This window comes from Botrytis cinerea, chromosome 7, assembly GCF_000143535.2.
Source record: "Botrytis cinerea B05.10 chromosome 7, complete sequence".
Classification (NCBI taxonomy): Eukaryota; Fungi; Ascomycota; class Leotiomycetes; order Helotiales; family Sclerotiniaceae; genus Botrytis; species Botrytis cinerea.
Window position 1 is genome coordinate 1,343,158 of NC_037316.1, and position 21,058 is coordinate 1,364,215.

A 21,058-nucleotide genomic window follows, 5' to 3' on the forward strand; every position below is an offset into this window, starting at 1 on the left:
TACCATTATTTCCCACATATACTCTGCGGTCCGTAGGCTCATATCAGAAACTATCTGAAGATATAAAAAATCTAAGCAGAAAAGGGCTATACCTAGGTATCACACATCATACTAATTGATTGACATAGATACGTACGTTCTTCGCCTCACTCACGATCGAGACGAACAAATTAAGTCAAACACAGTCCATGATTTTGAGCTTGGAGTATGAAATCGCATGGCATTCTTCAGCGCATGATTTAACTTTGACAATGGGATTGCGATCGCTATCCTTCGAGCTCACTTGAGAAATGATTTTTTAGGACAAAAAGGTTCACTAGAGTATCACGGAATGCAAAAAGGAATCGAAAAGGATCTAAGATCAAATTCATCGAATATCACTCTAATATACAGAGCCATCCAAGATATACACAAAAATGCTCCCAGAGCCAATAGCACGAAAAGAAAGAACACAGTGGGTGTGCTGTCTCGGGTCCCACCAATACCCCTAATACCAATAAAGCATACAAATCTTTTGAACATCGCCAAGAACTAACAATCGTGTAAAAACAATAAGTCATGCATAAACCATGCAATCATCGAACTACTTAAGATGTAGGTTGAGGAGCGGCAGCAGAGCCGGATGCAAAGCCAGATGGGGCAGCACCTTCGAATCCTGATGGAGCAGCTCCGGATGGGAAGCTAGATGGGAAACCACCTTGGCTTCCACCGAATCCTCCAGATGGAGAGGCACCACCTTGTTGGCCACCGAATCCTCCAGATGGAGAAGCGCCGCCTTGTTGACCACCGAATCCACCAGTTGGTCTAGCACCACCTTGGGAGAAAGTACCAGATGGCTTAGTTCCAAAGTTACGGAATTTTGCGCCAGTTGGGGAAGCACCACCTTGGCTGCTGTGTCCGTGGCCACCGTTGTGGCCACCGTTGTGGCCACCGTTGTGACCTCCGAATCCACCAGATGGTTGAGCAGCACCGGATGGACGAGCTCCAGTTGGCTTGGAGCCACCGGCAGAGCCAGTTGGTTGCTGCATCTCTCCGCCTGGTGCAAATGCAGCACTGCTTTGTTGACGTCTTTGATGACCGGAAGCCTTAGCACCTCCAGTGGCCTTAGCTCCAGAGGAACCGGTCTTTGATGCACCACCGAAGCCACTTCCAGAAGCACCTCCCTTTCCACCCTTTCCACCCTTTCCACCCTTTCCACCCTTGCCGCCTTTGTGACCGCCCTTGCCGGAAGCTTGAGCAACACCGGACTGTTGCGCCTTGCCGTTTCCGAAGTTTGATGAGCCAGTTGGCTGAGCACCACCACTGTGGTGTCCATGTCCTCCAGCTCCGCCGGAAGCCAAGGCGAAACCGCCAGATGGGGCAGCACCACCAAATCCACCAGCGCTGCCAGAGGGTTGAGCACCGCCGGTAGGGCGGGATCCAATCTCACCAGTACCAGTTGGGGCAGCTCCTCCGAAACCAGAAGATTGGCCAGCTACAAGGGGAGCGGCGAGGAAAGCAGCAGCGATGATCTTTGAGAAATGCATTTTGATGACTTGTTAATATTTGAAAGCCTTGAAATGTGTTGGTAAGAAGAAGTTGGTTGAGAAAAAGTTGAAGAAGTTTTTTTTGAGAGAGTGATATGAAGAGTTGTTTGAAAAGGCTCAGACCTGGAGCTGAAGATGTGAAAGAGAAGAATGAAGCTTGAAAAGACTGGATGCTCTAAGACTGGTTTTTTTAAAATAATGTGGGATTAACACATCCTTTATATCCAACTTGCCGTCACCTACTTGGTGGTAGTAATCACCCAATTCAAGTAAAGGGGTCCAATGATACTGGCAGACAATTGTTTCAGAAGATGCTTTTAAACCCCTGCTAATGGGTCTGCGTTCCTCCACGATATAGGTGATTGAAGGAAACAGGAAGCAAGTGATGAACCGGCATCTACAAAGTCACCGATGTCTCTCACCTAACCGGAAGATACCTTCTTGCCCCCCCCCCCACAAGGTGATCAATGTGTGCGCTAATGAGTTATTGAATATACATGAGGGTCCGGTATGTATCCTAAAAGCAAAAGGCAACGTCAATGTACTTAATCTGGGGTGTGCTATAAGATGTTAGCGCTAGCGTATCCCATAACAAAAATCTTTCCAGTCGCAAAATCCAGGGATAAGCTTGTTGTTTGAGCCCTGTGCCTGTAGCTCTACAGATAAATTAGTGTCCAGATGAACCTTGTTTCATTAGCTCATATCTCAATTTCTACGGAACATTCTTGCAAAACACTTGGAGCAAATATATGTAGAACCGTGAAGATAGATTAGTTGTGAGACCTGACAGCTTCACCCTTATGTGTAAGCTGTCAGACAATTTGCCGTGTCATTTCAAGAATAACGATTGTCTAGGTTGTGATGTTATCATCGAACCCTCTCATGATGCAAACAAAGCATGGCGTCTAAAATCATCCTCTTAACCAGTTTCTGGGTTTTAGCTTATGCCCTACATTGTAATGATCGCTGCTTCCTGCATATAAACAAAATGATTGGGGGGAAATATCACCAGCGGCTCGCCAAGGCTTCACGCGTGTATACTTCCATTCAAAAAGGATGTTTCAACTTCGCGCCGTTGAAGCCTTCGTCGTAACTTTCAAGAAGGTTCTAGATTCCATGAGCCCAGTCCAGAGTCGTGCAAGGTGATTTTCAAGAAAATTCACTTCAGGGACCACAGGTTGCGGGGATTAATCTACTAATTCTCCTAGACTCTCACGAGTAATCTGTTTATGTGGAACGATTGTACTGATTTGTATGGTATCGAAGATCTGGGACGGAAGCAGGGCAGGTCAGGTCAATAAGATGAATAGACTTTAGAAGTTGGTGATGACAACAGAAGGGATAACCGACCTATGGCTTGTGCGTTGGGATGTCCGCGTAAGCTTTTCAATATCTGAGACGAAATGAACCCCTGATTTCTCCACTTATACAACCTCCTTTCATTTAGAAGTTCATGTTACTTTTGCAGGAAGCGATTTGGACTCGATTTGGCTGTCGACGTATGGATGGTGACATTCATGGGAAAGGGAATAGGAGATGGGTGACGTGGAGTGTAAACAAATGCGTTCGACAGAAAGCAAGAATGAAGATGGTATGATGGGAAAGATTGTTTCGTAAACTAATCAACTAGCCATGGCTTGACTGTCGCGGGAATACATGCCGGGCATTCAAAGATTGAGCGTGCACTGCAGTATTCTACCGTCGACTCCATTCCGCCTTCGCCTCCTCCAGCCTTCAAGACGTAGTGGTGCCAAGTTATCTGACAACTTCAACTGCTAGAGTTTTCCTAGTTCAGATTGTCATGCCGGATGCTGGACATGATTTTGCTGTGTTTTATCCGTCAGCCACATAGCCACAGGCAAGTGGGTGTTCTTTACACACGGACACTTTGCCCACGGACGGTCTCGAAGTTAATTATTCCATGAGCCCATGTAGTCTCGAGGTAGTCTCTTTCAGAATCTCTATTCAATACCTTAGATCATAGGATCCATTTGCCAAGTCAACGAAACAGCCAAAGGATCTATCTTAGGATTCAGATTCGTATGCCTTTACTTTATTGCGAGCATTTCACTGCGGATGTGTCTTGGCAAGAGACAGGTACCGGTGAATACCGGTACTGATAATGTTCTATCTTTATCTCAAAGGTTTACTCAACTACAAACACGCCAAATTAGTGGCGCATCTGTAGTTCTCAAAGATCGACTTGTTTGCGTATACACATTCAATCCGAGAAGCTCTTTTTTTTTTCCCTTCTAGAGCATGCCTTGAGCTTCATGTACATGCAAGCTTATACTCACGCGTCAGCATGACGATCTTTGGACTTGTTAGCATCTGAGCCATCGAGGCAAATACCGTCTGCTTCTTCTTGACTCAAGTTTCCTCGTTTCTCTCTGCCTTCTGCTTCGTGTTACTTGTGCACGATATCTCGCCAGCTTTCATCACTGGTCTGCCTCTTTCGATTTCCAATTTCGAGGGCTATACTTCGTTTTCACTCCCAAATGTTCAACGACGCAACGTCTTCAACTCACATACCAGCCTCTATAATATACCTGAGGTTCCCCCACCCAGGTTCGCAGTCTTGTTCATCATGGATTGAACAAAGAAGCGATTTGGAACAGACCGAGAGAGTTGCGGTACAATCGTGGCAGAACCTACACGTTCACCAGCAGATCAGGAAATCGAGGTGCGTAGGATATCACAGCTCTGTCGATCGAGCACAGATCGTTCCTCCACACATTTTTGTCTCAAAAGCTTTCGGGGGGTTTTTTTTTCGTACAGCACATCTGCAGATCTGATTTGATTTACTACTAAACTCCACAATAGTGAGTTTCGATAAAATCGATGCCGCACTACATCCACTTTGCCTGCTTTGCTCTCCATATCCAAGGCGAGTCATGATTGATCCTTCGTAAAATGGTACCACCTCCCATCTGGTATCTTACGGGCTTCGTCTATGCAGACATCAGACTCATTGACCAGTAAAGACGCCATAAATGGCACAAAGTCCAACCATTCATCGTCTTGTATGCAAATGATCATGATTAGACTCTACACTAATTCTCAGATCTCTCCCTTGTGTCTTCTCCGCCGTCGCTGGTGACCACCGCAAGAAATGCCGGCACTTGAGAACACGGCAAATTCTGGGGCTAAGTATCCTTATTAAGCGGTTGGGCCATGGCTACTGCAGACAAAACAAACACCTAAACTAACATGACTTCTATTCAAAGTAGAAGTAGGGCAGGGTAGCCGGAGAGGGTACTGCTCACATGCACCTAGTATATCCGAGATACCTCATTTCGTCCTGCATTTTCCAGCTTCAACAAAAAATGAGGAGCACATAGGTAAGGATTTGTAGTGTTCAGCCTGTTGCAGCTTCATACTTCTTCTCAGCTCAAAATATAGGAAGGTATTCCGAAGCTTTTTCCTTTCGCGGGGTATGAGGACCCCCACCATATCGGAACCGTTCGGGACAAGCCCCACCGAAGAAACTCCACTGTTCATTCAATCGTCGTCATATCACTTATGTTATACCAGAAGAGCATTTTCAATTAATAACATAGCTGCATCCTAAGTATCTTTCCATATGGCTTTTGGTCTCATTGCATAGCTTTAGACTCTCCCATATTTATACCTCACACGAACGCTTATACAATGGCAAAATCAATGCAAGATAACAAAGCTATTCGCATGCTTCAAGCAGCAGAAGATGGCGGATATGGTGTTGTAGGAGTAGTTTCCGTGAGTACAGCTCACACCTCTTTCTCTCTCAAAACAAAGAGCTCATGTCTTATCTCTAGTACAATCTCGAAACCATAACCGCCATCGTCAGAGCCGCAGAACGTAAACGTTCCCCCGCACAAATCCTTCTCTTCCCCTGGTCCCTCCACTACTCCCCCCTCCTTATCCACCTCGCAGCCGCCGCCTGTCGTACCGCCACTGTTCCCATAGTCCTACACATGGACCACGCACAATCTGAAGATGAAATTCTTGCTGCTGCAGATATGGGACTCTTTGATAGTATAATGGTCGACATGTCGCATTACGACAAAGAAGAAAATCTAGCCAAAACAACTAAATTGACGAAGATATTACAAGAGAAGGGCATAGCAGTTGAGGCGGAATGTGGTAGGATTAATGGAGGCGAGGATGGTGTGAAGGATACGGGGGATTTGGAGGGGTTGTTGACAACTCCTGAAGAGGCTCTTGGGTTTGTAGAAACGGGAGTAGATTTTTTGGCGCCGGCTTTTGGGAATGTACACGGGAACTACGGTGGAGTGGAAAACATTAAGTTGGATTTTGATAGGTACGTGTAGGACAGTTTCTTGAAATACCCTTTCATTGGTATTGTGGTAGGCTAATATCAGTTGTCAGACTCGAGGGCATAAGAAAAGCGACAAATGGTCGAGTAAGGTTAGTTCTCCACGGCACAAATACTTTTCCAGATGATACAATGAGAGGTTGTATCAAGGGGGGTATGACAAGATGCAATCTAAATGATTTGGTTTTGAACACGTATAATAAATATGTAGCGGAAAATACAGGGAAAGTTCCTTTGACAGAGCTTATGGAGAAGGGAACTAGTTTGATTCAGGAGTTGATTGAACACCAGATGGATATAATTGGATCGACTGGAAAAGCATAATGTAGAAGTAGATGATGAACAATAGAATATTCAAATATCTGGTAGGTTAAGTACTGAATGGATATAATTAATAATTCTTTGTTTAGCAAGTGCGCATCCTGACGTCTTCCTTCAGCGAGTGTGTGGGAAGTAAAAAGCGAGACACTTGCTGGTATCCGAAGCATGAGTACACAAAAATCTCTTGATAATGCGTTGAAGTTACAAGATCTTTCTTAAATTTCAACTTTGGCCTAATTGGGAACCAAAAAATCAGAAAACATACACGGCACCATCATATCGCATTGTATCACAATCAAATTTTGGCAATATAAAACGTGGGAAGCAGAATACAATTAACTATCAACCAACCAACCTCCACAATGCAATCAGAAAGAACACATCTTAGAAGTCACAGAAGTAGAAAGAAATCGAACGGTCCTCCCTTATGAACATGATAACACCATAAACTCATCCGAAATCCGTGCAATGCGATGCACTCGAAATCACAACTTTTGTTTAAATGAAATAACTCCTCGACTCCCGTCTTGCTTTTATAGATCCTATCCATTTCATCTCATTCATACATATCACACTTATAACAAGTACCAGTATGCTAAAAATCCTAAAGTTGGAGGGTCGCGCGATATATGTGATGAAGACGAAGATGAATGCAAACGAACAAAGAAGAAGAGGAGGAGAACGAATTGTCAAGTCTATTGGTAGATCTTGACCGAGTTGACAAGCCAATATGCGTCATCGAAGGCGTGGGGAACCTTGGCGACGTACTCTTGACAGGTGGAGTAGCCGGTCTTTGCGGGGCAGTCGGACCAGTCGGACCAGGCTTGGCCACCAGCTCCTGCGCCGCAGAAAGTGGTGTCGAAATACTAGAGTGGGAGTCAGTTTGGTGGAATCGGGAATGAAGAGGGAAAGAGTAGGGCTAAGGGAGGAGAAGAGGAAGTTTGAAGCAGTAGAACTTAAGATGCATAAAAGAAAGAACAAGACTTACGACTGTCTGAGCAGGGAAATTAGCATCAATATCACAACCACCATCCGCACTATCGAAGTTTGCTGTAGGTGTTCCCCACTTTGTTGGGTCTGGAGTGCCAGCGGTGATATCGGCTGGGATCTTGCTGCGTGCAAAAAACCAGACTCGGATAAAGTTAGAGGTCCATTGCATGGCATAGATACCACCACCATTCTTGTTGAAAGGGGTACCGTAAGAGTTAGCAGTCGATTCAACAGAACATCCTGCGCCGTTGGACAATTTACAGTCGGTATTACCGTTGTTAAGAGTTCCGAGCTCGGCAGACTTAGGAGAGTTGAAGCTACAGGCGTTCTCGGTGTGGAGAGAGATGAAAGCTTGAGTGATGTCGTTGGATCCTTCGAGAATGTCCATTTCACCATAAGGGCCGTCACCGTTTCTAATTGTCCAGCTAGCGAATCTGTTAGCGGCTAATTTTCATTGGGGAAGTAGCGAATGAATTGGCACTTACAAACCAGGCCAGGTTCCACAATCACTACCAGGCATGTGCGCGAAATCACCAATAAGAATACCATGAGTAAACTCATGAACAGATTCAACCCAAATGCTATTGCGCTTTCCATTGACTTTGTCGGAGAGAACAGTAGTATTATCAACGCCCATGTAAACTTGATTACCGATGACCTTGGTCAAACCAAGCTTCTGAGCATCAGCGAGAGAGACATAGTTGACGTTTCCATTGGTTGGGTCGGCGGCCTAGATGTGAGTTAGTTGCCACTTCTAGATCGAAGAGAGTCTTAGAAATACTAACATCCTCATAGATGAAGGAAGTGAACCAATTGGTATGATCATAATTATGAACCAACTTGTAACCACTGGTCATTGAGGCCAAGCACGAAAAAGCGCAAAGGAGCGAAACTGCAAGAGACTGCATGTTGAAAGATGGTGAAGCCTTGCTGTACTAAAGGAGTGTATGTTTGTATGAAAGAAAGTGATGTACAAAATGTACGAAGATAAACAGACGATCTAAATCAAAGAGGAGGAGAGACACTTATCAAAAGGAATGCGGTTGAGTTTGTGGAAGGAAAGAGGAAATTTTCAAAACAGGTTCCATCGAAGACTTAAATAACCAGTGGACATTGGCATTAGGCGTTTTTCACATGCTATCTTCAAGTGAATGAGCCTCAATCTCTCCACAATGTGTCAAAATAGAGATGCTTCATGGCAGTCAGGATGATGGATTCAAAGACTTGTATGTGAATCTGGACATTGGTTGTCTACAAATTACTAAAGAGAATCCTCTGGAACAATTGCAGAACGCTAGTTATCTCAGAGGGGGAACTTCAGATCCGTTAATTTTAGCTAAGAGGAAACTCAAGGAGATTTGATATGGGTATCTCCGAGGTTGGCTTGGGTAAGTGCCGATGTGGAAGAGGGGAATGAAGGGTATGACAAATTTGTTCCTGATGTTGATTCGTTCATTCGTACTTCTACACCGAAAAGAATCTTCTATTGTGAATCTACAGAGTGGTAGTAGGATCATTTAGAGGTATATTACGATCTTGGCTCGATGGATGGCGTTTGCAAAGAGCCAGGATGCTTGGCTATATGTGAATTCTGATCTGATAATTCATTTATTCTATGGAGGATTTTCACCGGCATTTCCTCCACTTTCCAGTGCTTAAATACAATTGAACCAATAATAACAACGAAGCAATAATCATGTCACAATACACACCCACAATATAACCCCCAAAGTGGACCTTCGCTAATATCATGGGATTGTCAAAACAGATGTTTGTTGGTGGATGTAACATAATTTCTCATCCATACACCAGCATTTTGGAATAAATAAATGTGATTTGTCCTTGTTCAACATGAAACAAATTCCTTTCATCAAGCGATGGCGCAGTGTTGAAAATGTAAGCTGACTCCACTGTTAGAAAAGTATTGTACGTAGTACCAAGTGAGGTTAAAATCCTTCGAGGCAGAATACGAGAATTCTATTTGTTGGTGTTTTTCTAGATTTCGGAGAGCCCAAGGCGGTGAATACATTAATTCTATGGGCTTATAAGCATTATGTCTATGGATGATCTATAGATGTCGATATTAATCGAATGTGAATAAGGGGGTTGAATACATGTCATTCTGTGCTGTACACCACAAACTTACATGTGGATGTCATAGATTGCGTGAAAATTCACGATTGCTTCATTCATCGCAATAAATATGGAATTATCAAAAAGAAACGGCAATGAAGGAATAGTCATATAGTGGTGTTGAGAATAAACCGCAATGGTGATACGGATTCAAAGCGAGAAGGAGCTTCATGTTAGATTCCGCTTCCAAATTTAACATGGCAGTATGACAGTATTTCTGACACATTGATATGCATATATATATATATATATGTAATTCCCAGCCTCGCAGTACATATATCATTCAGTTCTGTGTCATCGTTGGTGTGGACATTGCTAAAACAAATATATCTCATTTTGAAAGCGAAGGGGAGAAGGAGAATGCAACACCGAAATTAGAGATCGATGGTCCCAGCATCATCAGTGATTTGTGGTTTTGCAGAAAGATAGGGGCTAGTCTATCAAGTTTGTTGTCATTTGAAAGATTTCCAAAACAGAATCTGCCCAGCTCAATTTTGTGAGAAGAGAACTGTGTGCAAATGATACAAGTCTACAGTAATATCAACCGGGAGTTCAGAAAGAACTAATAATATGTACCTCTGGATTGGATTCGTCGTTGAAGAAAGATTAGTACATCAAATATCTATAATCAAGAAAGAGAATTGGAGAGTAGTAAGTCCAAGCAACAGAATTCGCAATTCTCAAGGACACGTCCTTACATGTTCTTCTTCTATATGATAGAAATCACAACTAATACGCTTTCCTCAAATTGTATCTTCTCTGTGTTCAATATCAAAGCCGACAAATTAGCTCATTTGCATACCCAGGTAATTCAAACGTGGTAAAATGGTAAAAGCTCTCAACTCGGAAGAGTTTTACCTCCCCTTTTGAAACTTGAGAGGCGCTCTAGATTTTTGGCAGCTTACTGTATAGTGAACTTTGTCATATTCACTTATGTTGATTCTTCCTGGTCCGCCTCCAATCAATTGTTGATGATTTGATTTTATCAAGAAAGTGAAGAATCTGGAATCAAAACTGAGTAGTGATGATGAACGACGACGACGGCATCATGGATAGTCAATAAGTTTTAAGAATGATGTTAGATGTTCCTTTTCCCATTTCTAATCAGTAGCTTCTTTGAGATTCGACGAGAAAAGGAATAAATTTGAAGTGTTGTGCTTGAGTGCCACTAGATACTATGATTGATAACCTGAATTTCTTCCGGTAGTACCTCTTCTCAACATTTTTTGATGATTAGGTTCCATGAAACTATTGAGTTTGATTAAACGTTCCAGAAGATTGAGTTAATACTTGTGAATAAATGGCAGGAAGTTCAGAGTAAAGTATTGTGTGGAAATTTTCACATTGCATTTTCGTGGTCTAGTTAAGAACTCGAAGCAGTGATTTACCTCAACTTGATTGCCAATCGTTACAGATCACTTTGTCCTAGACAATTGTTCGAATACAGCACAGAGATAAAATTACGCACGAAATACTTTCAAAACATGTTTTATTATCATTAATCTGCCGTTCATTCATCTATCAAAGTCCCGTCGACAGTACTGCGGCCAACTATAAGGCAAGCAGACGTCGGAGTCTATACATAACATCTATCATAAATATAACCAAATCATTAACCCTTCTAGGTACTCTTTTCAGGACTGTCCTCAACTCTAATAGTGCCAGCCTTGCTTCCTACTGACTCGTCACCCTCATGATGAACAATATCCTTCTTTGAATGGAGCACTGCTTCTACATCCTGGGCTCTTCGGTCGGCGTTAACACCCCCGAAGAGAATATCTAATTCTTCCAAAGTCTTGCCCTTCGTTTCTTTAATGATGAAGAAGGACCATACACCCATTCCAAAACAGAAGAATCCGAACATCAAAAATGTTCTCCATCCAATGTTTGAAACAGCAATTGGTGTAATCTCCGTAATGGAAAAATTGCACAACCATTGAGTAGAGGCGGCGAGACCAACACCGTAAGAACGGAGACGAGTGGGGAAAATCTCGGATACATAGACCCATGGAATAGGTCCCCATGATGCGGAATAACCGATGACAAAAAGGTAAATCATTACAACCATAGCGATCGATGCTGGTGCAACGCTGGTGGCCTTGGTGTCAGGTGGGTGGGTAACGAGGACGGCTGAGAGAATGAACATCATGGCCATCATCCATGCGGCACCGAAAATAAGAGACTTGCGACGACCCAATGTATCAATACCAGTAAGTAAGAATATACCAGTAGTGACGACCTTTACAGTACCATAGATACCAGTAGCGAACAAAGCGGTGTTAGCAGCTGAGATACCAATGGTTTGGAAGATTTGTGGTGCATAGTATCCAATAGAGTTGGTTCCGGAGAATTGCTGCCAGAACATGAGGCAGAAAGCTGAAAAGAATCTGAATCTGTTGGCTGGGGCGATACACTCTTTCCAGGTGAGCCCTTCAGTTGCAGCGAGTTCCTCCTCAATGGATGCACGGATCTCGGCGATTTCCTGCATGATTTCTTCATCTTCACTTGTGGTGCATCTAGTCCAAGCCATGGAAGCAGTGGCTTCCTCATATCGACCTTGCTTAGCAAGCCATCTTGGAGATTCCTTCAAGAAGAAGAGACCGATTAAGAGGAATCCACCTGGGATAAGTTGAATAGCGACTGGGATTCTCCACTGCTTAGTTGATTGAGGGATGTGTAATGCAACACCGTAATTCAGCCAGTAAGCAAAGGTAGAACCAAGTACCAAGAACTCTTGGAACATTCCAGTAATTCGTCCTCTAATGGCGGGAGGTGCATTCTCTGTGACGAAAACAGGAGTGATAGAGGACATTCCACCAACTCCCAAACCAGCAATAACACGACCAGCATAGATTTGCCCAATACTGTGGCTAGAACTAGTTTGAACAGCAGCACCAACGAGGAAGATAAAACTGAATCCCATGAGAGAGAGTTTTCTTCCGAATCGATCACTGCAGAAAGCGGCAGCGATGGAACCGAAGAAACAACCAGCCGTAAGCAAAGAGACAACATTCGAGGCAACCTGTGCGTTCTTGGATCCACCAAATCCCGTCGAATCAGGCGGTAATCCGAAATCTTCTCTGAAACTTTTGAGAGCCAGTACCGATCCCATGACACCGGTATCGTAACCTGCATAAGCCATCATATGTCAGTCATGTTCCATCATCTTGATTGGTCTTGGCGCTATGGCACAAAAGGTTAAAAATGTCGAGCCGGCACGGGAAGGATGTATCAGGGGATATTATCCAGAAAGAGGGGATAACTTACCGAAGAGTAACGATCCCATGTAAGCCACAGCCGTCAGAAAATAGACGCGGTAATTTTTGAAGAAAGCGGACGGCATATTGGCGGTTTTGCTGTTCGCAGCAATTCTTGACAAGGTTGGTATTTTATTGTTCGACGAGAGGCCGATGAGGGAGAGAGAAAAAGAATCATTTTGGGGAGAGGTATTGATGTACCTTATGTACTTGTCAAGTTGACTATTGTGGAATTCATGAGCGGCAACATGATTTTGTTGGATGAGAACTGGATTCGACGTTCATTCGTGCGAATATTTTGTTATCACTTTGACACACGAACCAGGGAGAGTAATTCCACCATTTACAATGGAGAGAATGGGGAAAATGGAGAAGTAGATTTCAACCCAACTTAATTTGGAATAGTTGGCAGTTCCCCATTGTTTAGTCTGGAGATTGTTGAGCAAGCTTTTTGATTTAGTTTTATTGTTGCCGATATTATTCAGGGGTCATGATTAGCTGATGTGGATTTTAGTGCAAATAATCCCCGCGGGGTCGCATATACCAGGCATGGTTTGCCCACGGGGTTGATGGTTTCACCGAAATCTTGCCATTTTCTTAATACAACTCCGAATTTTCTTACAATTACTTGCTTGGTCATATGTCATTTGGCTTCAATGCTGGATAAATTCTTCCTGATGTAACAGTAATCGTCGGATCACATTAAGCTTGAATAGACTAAACTTCCCATAAGGATGTGATCGTCAATTAGGAGTCTGGAGTCTACCGGCATGGGGCAGCTAAGGCAAATCATATTTCAATCTTCAGACACGAAGGAACAAGGATGACGGTAGCTGTGGTGGAGAAGGGTGGTTGGTAAGATGGGGTTTACGCATGATGTTGCTCGGGGTCATCCGTGGTATCAATATTTACGCGTAGGCAATAAGAGCCGCTCCGCTCGCTGGAGACTGTAGTCTGGAATTCATCTCTTACTAACTTGAGAGGATCTGAGGACTCCGCCAAATTCAGTTTGTGGGGAGAGTATGGAGAAATTATCAATTCTGGTTGCTCCCCTCGGATACCCCGGATGGAGTCTAAATTGCAAATTTGTCAATCAAAGCAAAAATCAAGGCATATGGAACCTGAGCACAAGCTTCCTCAATGCGAACGGCGACCTTAGTTGGCTTCGGAAAAAAGATACTCGTGTGGGTATCGTGTCCTTTGACGCCATTGTGGGATCAATGTTACCTGCGGTAATCTGCAAATTCAGCGTCTATTTTCTACATCGTCTAGCTTCGCCTGTTGAAAGTTGTTTGAGGTATTGACGCTGTTTTTAACTCGCGACAAAACAGCCTTGCTGCGCCTAGAGGAATAAGAAATACCAACTATTCTCAACAGGTGTTATACGTCCAAGATGGCATGACGATATACAGACACAAATTCCTACGGAAAAATTTTATCCAGCTCAGTCAAAGTCAAAAAATGGGTCGCTAGCCAACTAGAGCAAAGCTAGTAAGGTAGAAAGACATCATAGCATCCGCAGGCCATGATTTCTTTTCATCCATGACTCCGGAAATCTCTTTCGGTTGTGACTCTATTATTTTCTTTCTCTGGAAAGGGGAACGATAGACAATCTTTCACAATGCTTACTTTGCAAAATTTATCTTTCAACTGTTGCATGATACTTCAATATGCTTCGGTCATTTGACACGATTAAGGGGAGGCTACAACGCGGCTCTCTTTCCTTGGATGTCGCTACTTCTTTCTTTCAGCGAGAATTAGGATAATGGATATGGTTACTGCATTGGTCTGCTAGATCCAATACCCCTTTAAAGCGGTGTACTGAATCAAGGAGGTCGGTTGAGATAATATTTCGCAAAACACTCTTTCACAACCGAGAACCACAAGTTCCTCCAGCAACGGTAAAATTTTTTTGCAAAGTCGTCGGATATGTGTACGAAAAGGGATTGAGTCGTTATTTTACTCGGTCTCCCTGAGTCGTCGTCAGCGTTACAGCTATCGAGAGGTCAGTCTTGTCAAAAGTGCGATTCTTAGACTTGAACGGAATGGATCTTTCCTTAGTCGGTGACAACCATGATACCCAAAAGAAGAGATACACGTACCAGTATTGACACGGGGAACATCTACTTTCAGACCCATTTCCACCTCAACACAACGAATTCTCTTCCTTTCTGCCGACTCCGAATCTTCACCTTCATCATACTTCGAAACCTAAAGACGGATTGAACTTCAGGTGGGAATCAAGAGGAACAAATATCATACGACTTATCACATCCCATCTTAAACCTATATATGTTGTGCGACATGTCGAAAAGCCACTTGCGTCAAGAGCTCATTTTGTGCTTTTGATTTCCAAGTTTTCCTGCTACCTGCCAAGTCATTTGTGATTTTGCAACAAAGGGCGGAGCAGGTGGTGTCAACAAGATATTTGAATACTTGCTTGTTCAAAAGACGACTTAACCAAGTCTCGTCTCCTTACTCTTTCATGAAATCTCTCATAGCTCTTCATTCCGTCTCCATGATGCAGAGTCCGCACCAGTCTCACAAATCCGAGTCACATCTAACTCAGGCTTCTTCCTTTATCAATCTACATCTCCATCTCCGTTCAAAATCACACGGTCTCATCTCATCTCATCTCATGATCTAAGTACATCTCATCTCGCACCAATTTCACCTATCACCAAATCTCCACTTCAATCGGAAAAATCCCATCTACGAGTAACCGAAACAAAAGCCCCTTTCCTCTCCGTCGAAGCTATACTGGTGAGTGCACCTCGACGCAAAATTCCCAGTACAACCTCACAACACCTTCTCGCTTCTTTCGTGCTACGACTTCTCATCTCCTAACACCCCCGAAGAAAAGCTTTGAGGTGTGAAACGTCTCACCGTTAAAGCGTAAGCCTCTGCATCTTTCCCTCCACCATCTCGTATCCACCTCGCACGAAAAACAACATGGCGTCCGATGCCAGATCTCGACCCGGCGTACCACGCGACCGTCCAGCCTTCCAATAGATTGCGTCCAAGCCATCGACCTCATACTTTATACTTCTCCAGAGTATCGCATCCTTGACCGCCGTTTTCCCAAACTCGGGATTTTATGAACATCTGGGATTGGGGATCTATACAAATTGATTCAGATTAACGAATTGGTACTCAAGTACCTCTTCGGCCAATTGAGCACGATGTTACACTTTTGTATATGCTGCGCTCTACTTCGCCATCTTGTCCGTGCGGATTTGATTGAGAGGGAATACAGATACAAATATTTACCAATAAAACGTCGGAGAGAACAGAAACACAACTAAAGGTTTTCTGGGAGTAACGGCGGGCGGTAGAAGTCAAGATGATTATCTTATGTTTGGATTGTTTACTGATCATCTAGTTCGCTCTATGCAGGGCAAAAAAAAAGCAAACATGCGCACAAACACACAACGTACTCATGAATAATTTCTAGATGGACCCTTTCGCTGCCTCGTTCCGCCAAAATCCTTCTTCTCGCGGGGCTCAGCGAGTTGCCCTCTATCACAATCTTACCGCTCCTTCGGTTCCTCCACAGACGAACCTCACAATTGGCAGACACAAAACCCATGCATCAAAGCCAAGCCCTGTCACCCTGTCTCCGATCCGATCTCACCGGGGAAAAATCTCTTCTCTTCCTGCAGATATTTTTTTGTGAGATGTTCGACCCATGGAGAAAGATGCTTACATTCCGGAGGGTATCCTAGGTGTGAAACTTATCTATATAAAGGGCGTGAAAAACGTCATGACGTAGATGTGTACAACAGCATGCTGTTACTTGAGCACTATCAACCACACATACATTTATATGCTTCACGGTAATTGCCTTAGATTTCTCAACACAGGTAGGTGGGTGTTAAATCGGCATATTTTCTCACTGGCATACCTTTTATAGGACGGGAAATCAGTGGCTTGAACAGGGATTCCGGAAGGATGGGATCTGTCTTCCTCGAGACATTGGGCTTTTTTCCTTTCTTCTGTTTCTTTCCCCTGATAAAATCAGTATTATATCACAACTTTTCAACCCTGGAAAACTCCCCCAGAGGGGACTAGGATGCTCATCCCTTTCCAAGAAAAAGAATTGCCTAATCCATCAATCTCATACACTCCAGAAACATTCCAACCTCTGCCCGTCTCCCCTCCAATCTCAGACATACACCCCCAATCCAAGCGTTCTAGAACTGCCGATCCAGAACAATACCACCCATCCATCTCCCTTTTTAAATTGACATCAGTCGATTCTTCGGAACCATCTTCCTGACCGCATCACAACATTTCTAGAATTCCCATGGCCATGGATCTGGATGCCGGGGTCGGATTCAAACTTTAACCAGAAAATCGGAATTGGTGTTCACGTCACGAGGAGTAACGATTTGGGGTCTATTGTGTAAGGTATTACCATGTGCATTTTCGTGATATTGGGATCTAGATAGGTGTAGAGGGAGACTAGACGGTCCGCGCAGAGATATACACGTAGTTGCGAGGCATTTAACACTCGCTCACATTTATAGATGCATAAAGGTTACCCCGAAATACATAGGTGGAATACCCGATAGATGGTATAGGATACCCAATATCCCAACCGGTACTCGTGAAACCCAATGTAATTAATTTCTTTTCATTCTCATGCCCTCCTTGTTTCTCTTCCTCATCCTTCCCCGTATTCTTCCCCGTCCTCTCCAATACCCTCTTCAGTTCATGTACCACATACACACTCGATCCCGCCAAACAAGCTTTCCCTCTTTCCATCAATAATCCGCCCACATGAATACGGCGCTCTCACAATACGCCGGTGCGGCCCGTCGCTCCGTCGGATCATCCCTTGCGGTACTTGTGCTCATCCCGTGTTATCTGATCGGGTCCCAGTTTCTTAGGCGTCTTTGTGTTACAGCTTTGCGGGGCGATTTGCTTGAGGATGAGGACTCTTTGGTGTTGGTGGGTAGAATATCTATGTCAATCAACATCGTAGGATTTTTGATCTAGTAATTTGTGCCTTCTTGATGGGAGGATTCGATAGGTTATGTGGGTGTTCATGATACAGTCGTTCTGCGATATAGAGGTATAAATATAGAGATGAACGCACAGGGAAGAGATGAGGTAGGATAAATCGTCTGTATAGTGAATATAGTATATACAATAAGGACTTGGTATTTCCAAACCTCCGTATATCGACACAGCATCTTCATATTCTCATTCATGAATCTCGAGTTCAAATCCAAATGAAACCGCTTTTCAATCTGCCGATACTAACACTGCAGGGCGATTTTCTCCCTGTTCACAATTGAGTAGTTCCGCGCAAGATCGTCTTTCGCTCCCAATCTAGACAAAGTCTAGAGTCCGAATCACTGATAGACTCCCTTTGCTCGTCATGAGCCAATCCATTCGGTACCGACAATCCACGTATGAAAGGATCTACGAAGACTGTCTGATAATAGCCCAGATAAAGAAACACGATGGAATACTCACCATATGTTATCTTCACTAGACAAGTCAGTGTAATAAATTCTCCATTTATCTGACCGTAGGATATGAAGTTGCTCGACACATCCTGATCTCCCTTACTGACCATCATCGATTTAGTCCCAGATACATTCATTTATATGCATGATGATTCATTGTTTCCTCTCTCGTATCTGTTTGCCTGTTGCGATGTGATGTATTAGCCAAGTCGCTCTGAATAACCAATCTTCACTAATCGTTCATTTAATTGTCTCGTTGATTGACAGCGTCTCTCGTTGTCGGTAGAGGTTACTGTGAGCAATAAACGGATATATTGGACAGAGAGGTATAGGTACACAGAACGCTGTAATTTGACACATGGTGAGAATCCTCATGGTATTGCCATTTTGGTAGTTTGAAGTTCAGGCTGTGAGATACACGCACTGGAGAGAGAAGGAGAATGAGAGGCTCAAGATAATTTTTGACGAGAAATTAAATTCGTGATATTCAAATGCTGATTTGGAGCTCACAGCAAGCAAAGACTACTTTGAGAACTGGTTGTCAATTTCCTGTATTGAAGTTTGAAAGAGCAAAGCAAAATTGAATTCCTTCTCTTCAAAAAACTTCAAGATCGATTGACGGGTAGAAGATGAAGCCTCTTACATCAACAATCAGGGGTATGTTCTCAACCACCAAAGCGTATTACATCCGACCAATCTCAATAACCCAATATCTCACCAATGTATCGCAATAAAACAAAAGAAAGAACAACATCCCTCCCTAACCGCCCTATGTCAACATGACCATCTTCTCAGAAAAATGACGTATATAATTACCTACCCTATCAGCACCACTTCAGCGACAAGCCCATCTCCGTAGGACAGGATACTCGGGAGTCTGTTCGCCGGGGAAAAGTGGCCCGGACCCAGAACCTCGGAGGGTCTGCTGATCCACCAGTCTAGATTTTGTTATCCGATGTTCTTTGTAGCACTTCACTACCGGGCCCCCCTCAAAGATTAACCTTAATACTTTATCGAGCTGGCGAAACTTTTCAGGGGTTCGCCTTGTCTTCTCAAAGGAAACTAGGAAAATATATGCAAGAAGTAATCATATGAACATGACGATTATCTGCAGCTTTGACCGTTCTGTGGCATTCTTTCTGCATTGTGAAAATATTTGTATGCAACGTTGATCTGAAGAAAATTGAGACTTGTTTCACGATAGCACATCCCGCCAATCTAAGTGGAAAGATCTCGGGGCGTAGAAAAAGACAAGATGAGATGTGTACTTCACACGGCTTGAGATTCGGAGATCTAAATCTAGATGGGGTGTCAGGAGGATCGCGATATTCGAGGAAGGGAGGCTGTGAACCATAAAACGGCCTTGCTGAATGGACGATCTTGTAAGCATGTATGGAATTGAGTAGGATCAGACATCGGGTAGCGGTCAAGAATCATCACAAGAAAGCTGATAACTCTGCAATGAGGATTTTTTCGGGTGATTTCGCAGGAAGAATTTTGTATTCTATGCAGTGAGCTATCTAAGGGTCGATCGCAATCTCAATAAACAGCGCAATAACAAGGAATTCTTGGTATAACCCCCTCAATAGAACACTCTAGTCTAACATGACAGGAGCTGCACGTTCCTGCCAATTTGATTGATTACTGAACAGTCCCAATATGATGCTCATCCAGCATATGGGGGTTGATTGATGAGTATTTGACCATTCGGCGTACTGACCATGATATATCGGGTTTGTGATGCTGAAGATCTAGAAGATCTGCCAACAGATCGAAGAATCCACGCTGTTCTTCAGCCAATCGCACTGGCTAACATGAGGAATATCGTTTGCCATCCAGAAAAGGGCCGTAAAGGAAAGTTGTCGGCAAGAATCGGTAAGGTGTTTCTCAATAGCTCCTCCGAATATGTTCAAAACTGGAACACATAGAGGCGAGCATTCTCACACCTTGGTACGCCATGCCATAGCGTTTTCAGGGATAACGTCCGCGATCGATCCCCGGCGCCTGTATATTTTCATGAAGCTCATGTAGAAAATAATTGTGAGGAGACAGAGACCAATCGCCGCAAGCATGATGATTAGAACCGTAAACCCTTTTACTGTCGCCTTCATAAGGTATGTGGTGATGAATCACGACGTTGGCTTCCAAATTGATGTTTGTAGAAAAGGTTCAAAGCCGAATACGCCAAAATGATTGCTACACACGCGATAATAGATGGAAGAATGATTCGGAGTATCGTATCCTCTCCCACGGTATACATGAATCGAGGCTTGAACTATGCTTGAGTCTCGAAAATGCTATAGAGAAGGATATCAGACGATGTCTGTGATACTACGGCATGACTGCAAGACCTCGCAGCTGCAGGAAGGGTGATGACGATACAAATGTGATAAATACCTAGCTATGTGTTCGTTTTGTCGGTCCGCGAATTTTTTGAAGATTGAGAATGACTCGTTCGTATTGTTCAAAGTCTTACGATCTTAATGCGGAAGAGAAGTCAAACAGTCTTTGAGGTAAGGTTCGTGATACGTAGTATATGGCTGTCTAGGGGTGCCATAGAGAAGGAGGGAAATAATTGAATTAATGGAAATTAGAGAACTAGAAATAATAAGAAAGAGGTCTTCAAGAACGATATCATTCGGAAATTTGATGATCATGGTTATTCCATCGAGGAAAGAACTCATGATGGGATTGAAAAGGTAATCACGACCTGCGACTGCGCCGACTGTTACCCCTCTGAACATTTTAACCCCAAACCCGTAACTGTACTCATCCAACTCGTTACATATTAAAGCGATTCATTGAAGCAGAATTTGCAGAACAAATGCATAAATTATGTTGAAAAAGTTACATACCGATTCCCATACCTTATTCCATTTGTCCATATCAATGGTGGATAGTGCGGGGTTCAATCCCAGTGAGCGGTTCAGCTATCAACAATAATTCGAGGGGCTCCAAAACACTAGTGCAGCGGCAATATGTCGTGTTACCCACCCAGATCTCAAACCAGATCTACGCAGGTGAGAGAAAAATTGT

General features: G+C 43.5%; 4 protein-coding genes across 6 annotated transcripts; 1 reads left to right on the forward strand and 3 right to left on the reverse strand.

Annotated features, from left to right (window-relative positions):
- Positions 1–344: 344 nt before the first annotated feature.
- On the reverse strand, positions 345–1,832 carry BCIN_07g03750 (hypothetical protein). The gene has a single exon (XM_024694018.1). The coding sequence runs from the start codon at positions 1,524–1,526 to the stop codon at positions 588–590; it is 939 nt and encodes a 312-aa protein (XP_024549807.1). The 5' UTR covers positions 1,527–1,832; the 3' UTR covers positions 345–587.
- Positions 1,833–5,062: 3,230 nt separating this feature from the next.
- Positions 5,063–6,256, forward strand: BCIN_07g03760 (hypothetical protein). Its single transcript, XM_001548854.2, has 3 exons — positions 5,063–5,264; positions 5,324–5,829; positions 5,898–6,256. Exons 1-3 carry the CDS (start codon positions 5,178–5,180, stop codon positions 6,166–6,168), a joined length of 864 nt encoding a protein of 287 aa, XP_001548904.1. The 5' UTR covers positions 5,063–5,177; the 3' UTR covers positions 6,169–6,256.
- Positions 6,257–6,450: 194 nt separating this feature from the next.
- Positions 6,451–8,856, reverse strand: BCIN_07g03770 (hypothetical protein). Of its 2 annotated transcripts, XM_024694019.1 has the most exons (4): positions 7,941–8,856; positions 7,641–7,885; positions 7,154–7,580; positions 6,451–7,031 (listed from the first exon to the last, which is right to left on the reverse strand). In XM_024694019.1, the coding sequence occupies exons 1-4, from the start codon at positions 8,061–8,063 to the stop codon at positions 6,861–6,863; spliced, it is 966 nt and encodes a 321-aa protein (XP_024549808.1). In that variant the 5' UTR covers positions 8,064–8,856; the 3' UTR covers positions 6,451–6,860. The 2 variants fall into 2 exon arrangements, with proteins under 2 accessions (XP_024549808.1, XP_024549809.1); XM_024694020.1 differs by having other exon boundaries at positions 6,451–7,580.
- A 1,904-nt stretch (positions 8,857–10,760) lies between these two features.
- Positions 10,761–12,853, reverse strand: Bchxt15. 2 transcript variants are annotated; one of them, XM_001548851.2, is made up of 2 exons: positions 12,556–12,853; positions 10,761–12,417 (listed from the first exon to the last, which is right to left on the reverse strand). In XM_001548851.2, exons 1-2 carry the CDS (start codon positions 12,629–12,631, stop codon positions 10,910–10,912), a joined length of 1,584 nt encoding a protein of 527 aa, XP_001548901.1. In that variant the 5' UTR covers positions 12,632–12,853; the 3' UTR covers positions 10,761–10,909. The 2 variants fall into 2 exon arrangements, with proteins under 2 accessions (XP_001548901.1, XP_024549810.1); XM_024694021.1 differs by having other exon boundaries at positions 10,761–12,471.
- Between the last annotated feature and the right edge of the window lie 8,205 nt (positions 12,854–21,058).

What these genes read in the sequence shown, in the direction of transcription:
- Bchxt15 (XM_001548851.2), bottom strand. Translation starts at nt 12,631, where the DNA reads ATGCCGTCCGCTTTCTTCAAAAATTACCGCGTCTATTTTCTGACGGCT. An exon ending in CATGGGATCGTTACTCTTCG is followed by an intron (nt 12,418 to 12,555) that starts GTAAGTTATCCC and finishes TGGCTTATGCAG; the next exon opens with GTTACGATACCGGTGTCATG.
- BCIN_07g03760 (XM_001548854.2), top strand. Translation starts at nt 5,178, where the DNA reads ATGGCAAAATCAATGCAAGATAACAAAGCTATTCGCATGCTTCAAGCA. An exon ending in GTGTTGTAGGAGTAGTTTCC is followed by an intron (nt 5,265 to 5,323) that starts GTGAGTACAGCT and finishes TCTTATCTCTAG; the next exon opens with TACAATCTCGAAACCATAAC. An exon ending in ATTAAGTTGGATTTTGATAG is followed by an intron (nt 5,830 to 5,897) that starts GTACGTGTAGGA and finishes ATCAGTTGTCAG; the next exon opens with ACTCGAGGGCATAAGAAAAG.
- BCIN_07g03750 (XM_024694018.1), bottom strand. Translation starts at nt 1,526, where the DNA reads ATGCATTTCTCAAAGATCATCGCTGCTGCTTTCCTCGCCGCTCCCCTT.
- BCIN_07g03770 (XM_024694019.1), bottom strand. Translation starts at nt 8,063, where the DNA reads ATGCAGTCTCTTGCAGTTTCGCTCCTTTGCGCTTTTTCGTGCTTGGCC. An exon ending in CTTCCTTCATCTATGAGGAT is followed by an intron (nt 7,886 to 7,940) that starts GTTAGTATTTCT and finishes ACTCACATCTAG; the next exon opens with GCCGCCGACCCAACCAATGG. An exon ending in TGTGGAACCTGGCCTGGTTT is followed by an intron (nt 7,581 to 7,640) that starts GTAAGTGCCAAT and finishes CAGATTCGCTAG; the next exon opens with CTGGACAATTAGAAACGGTG.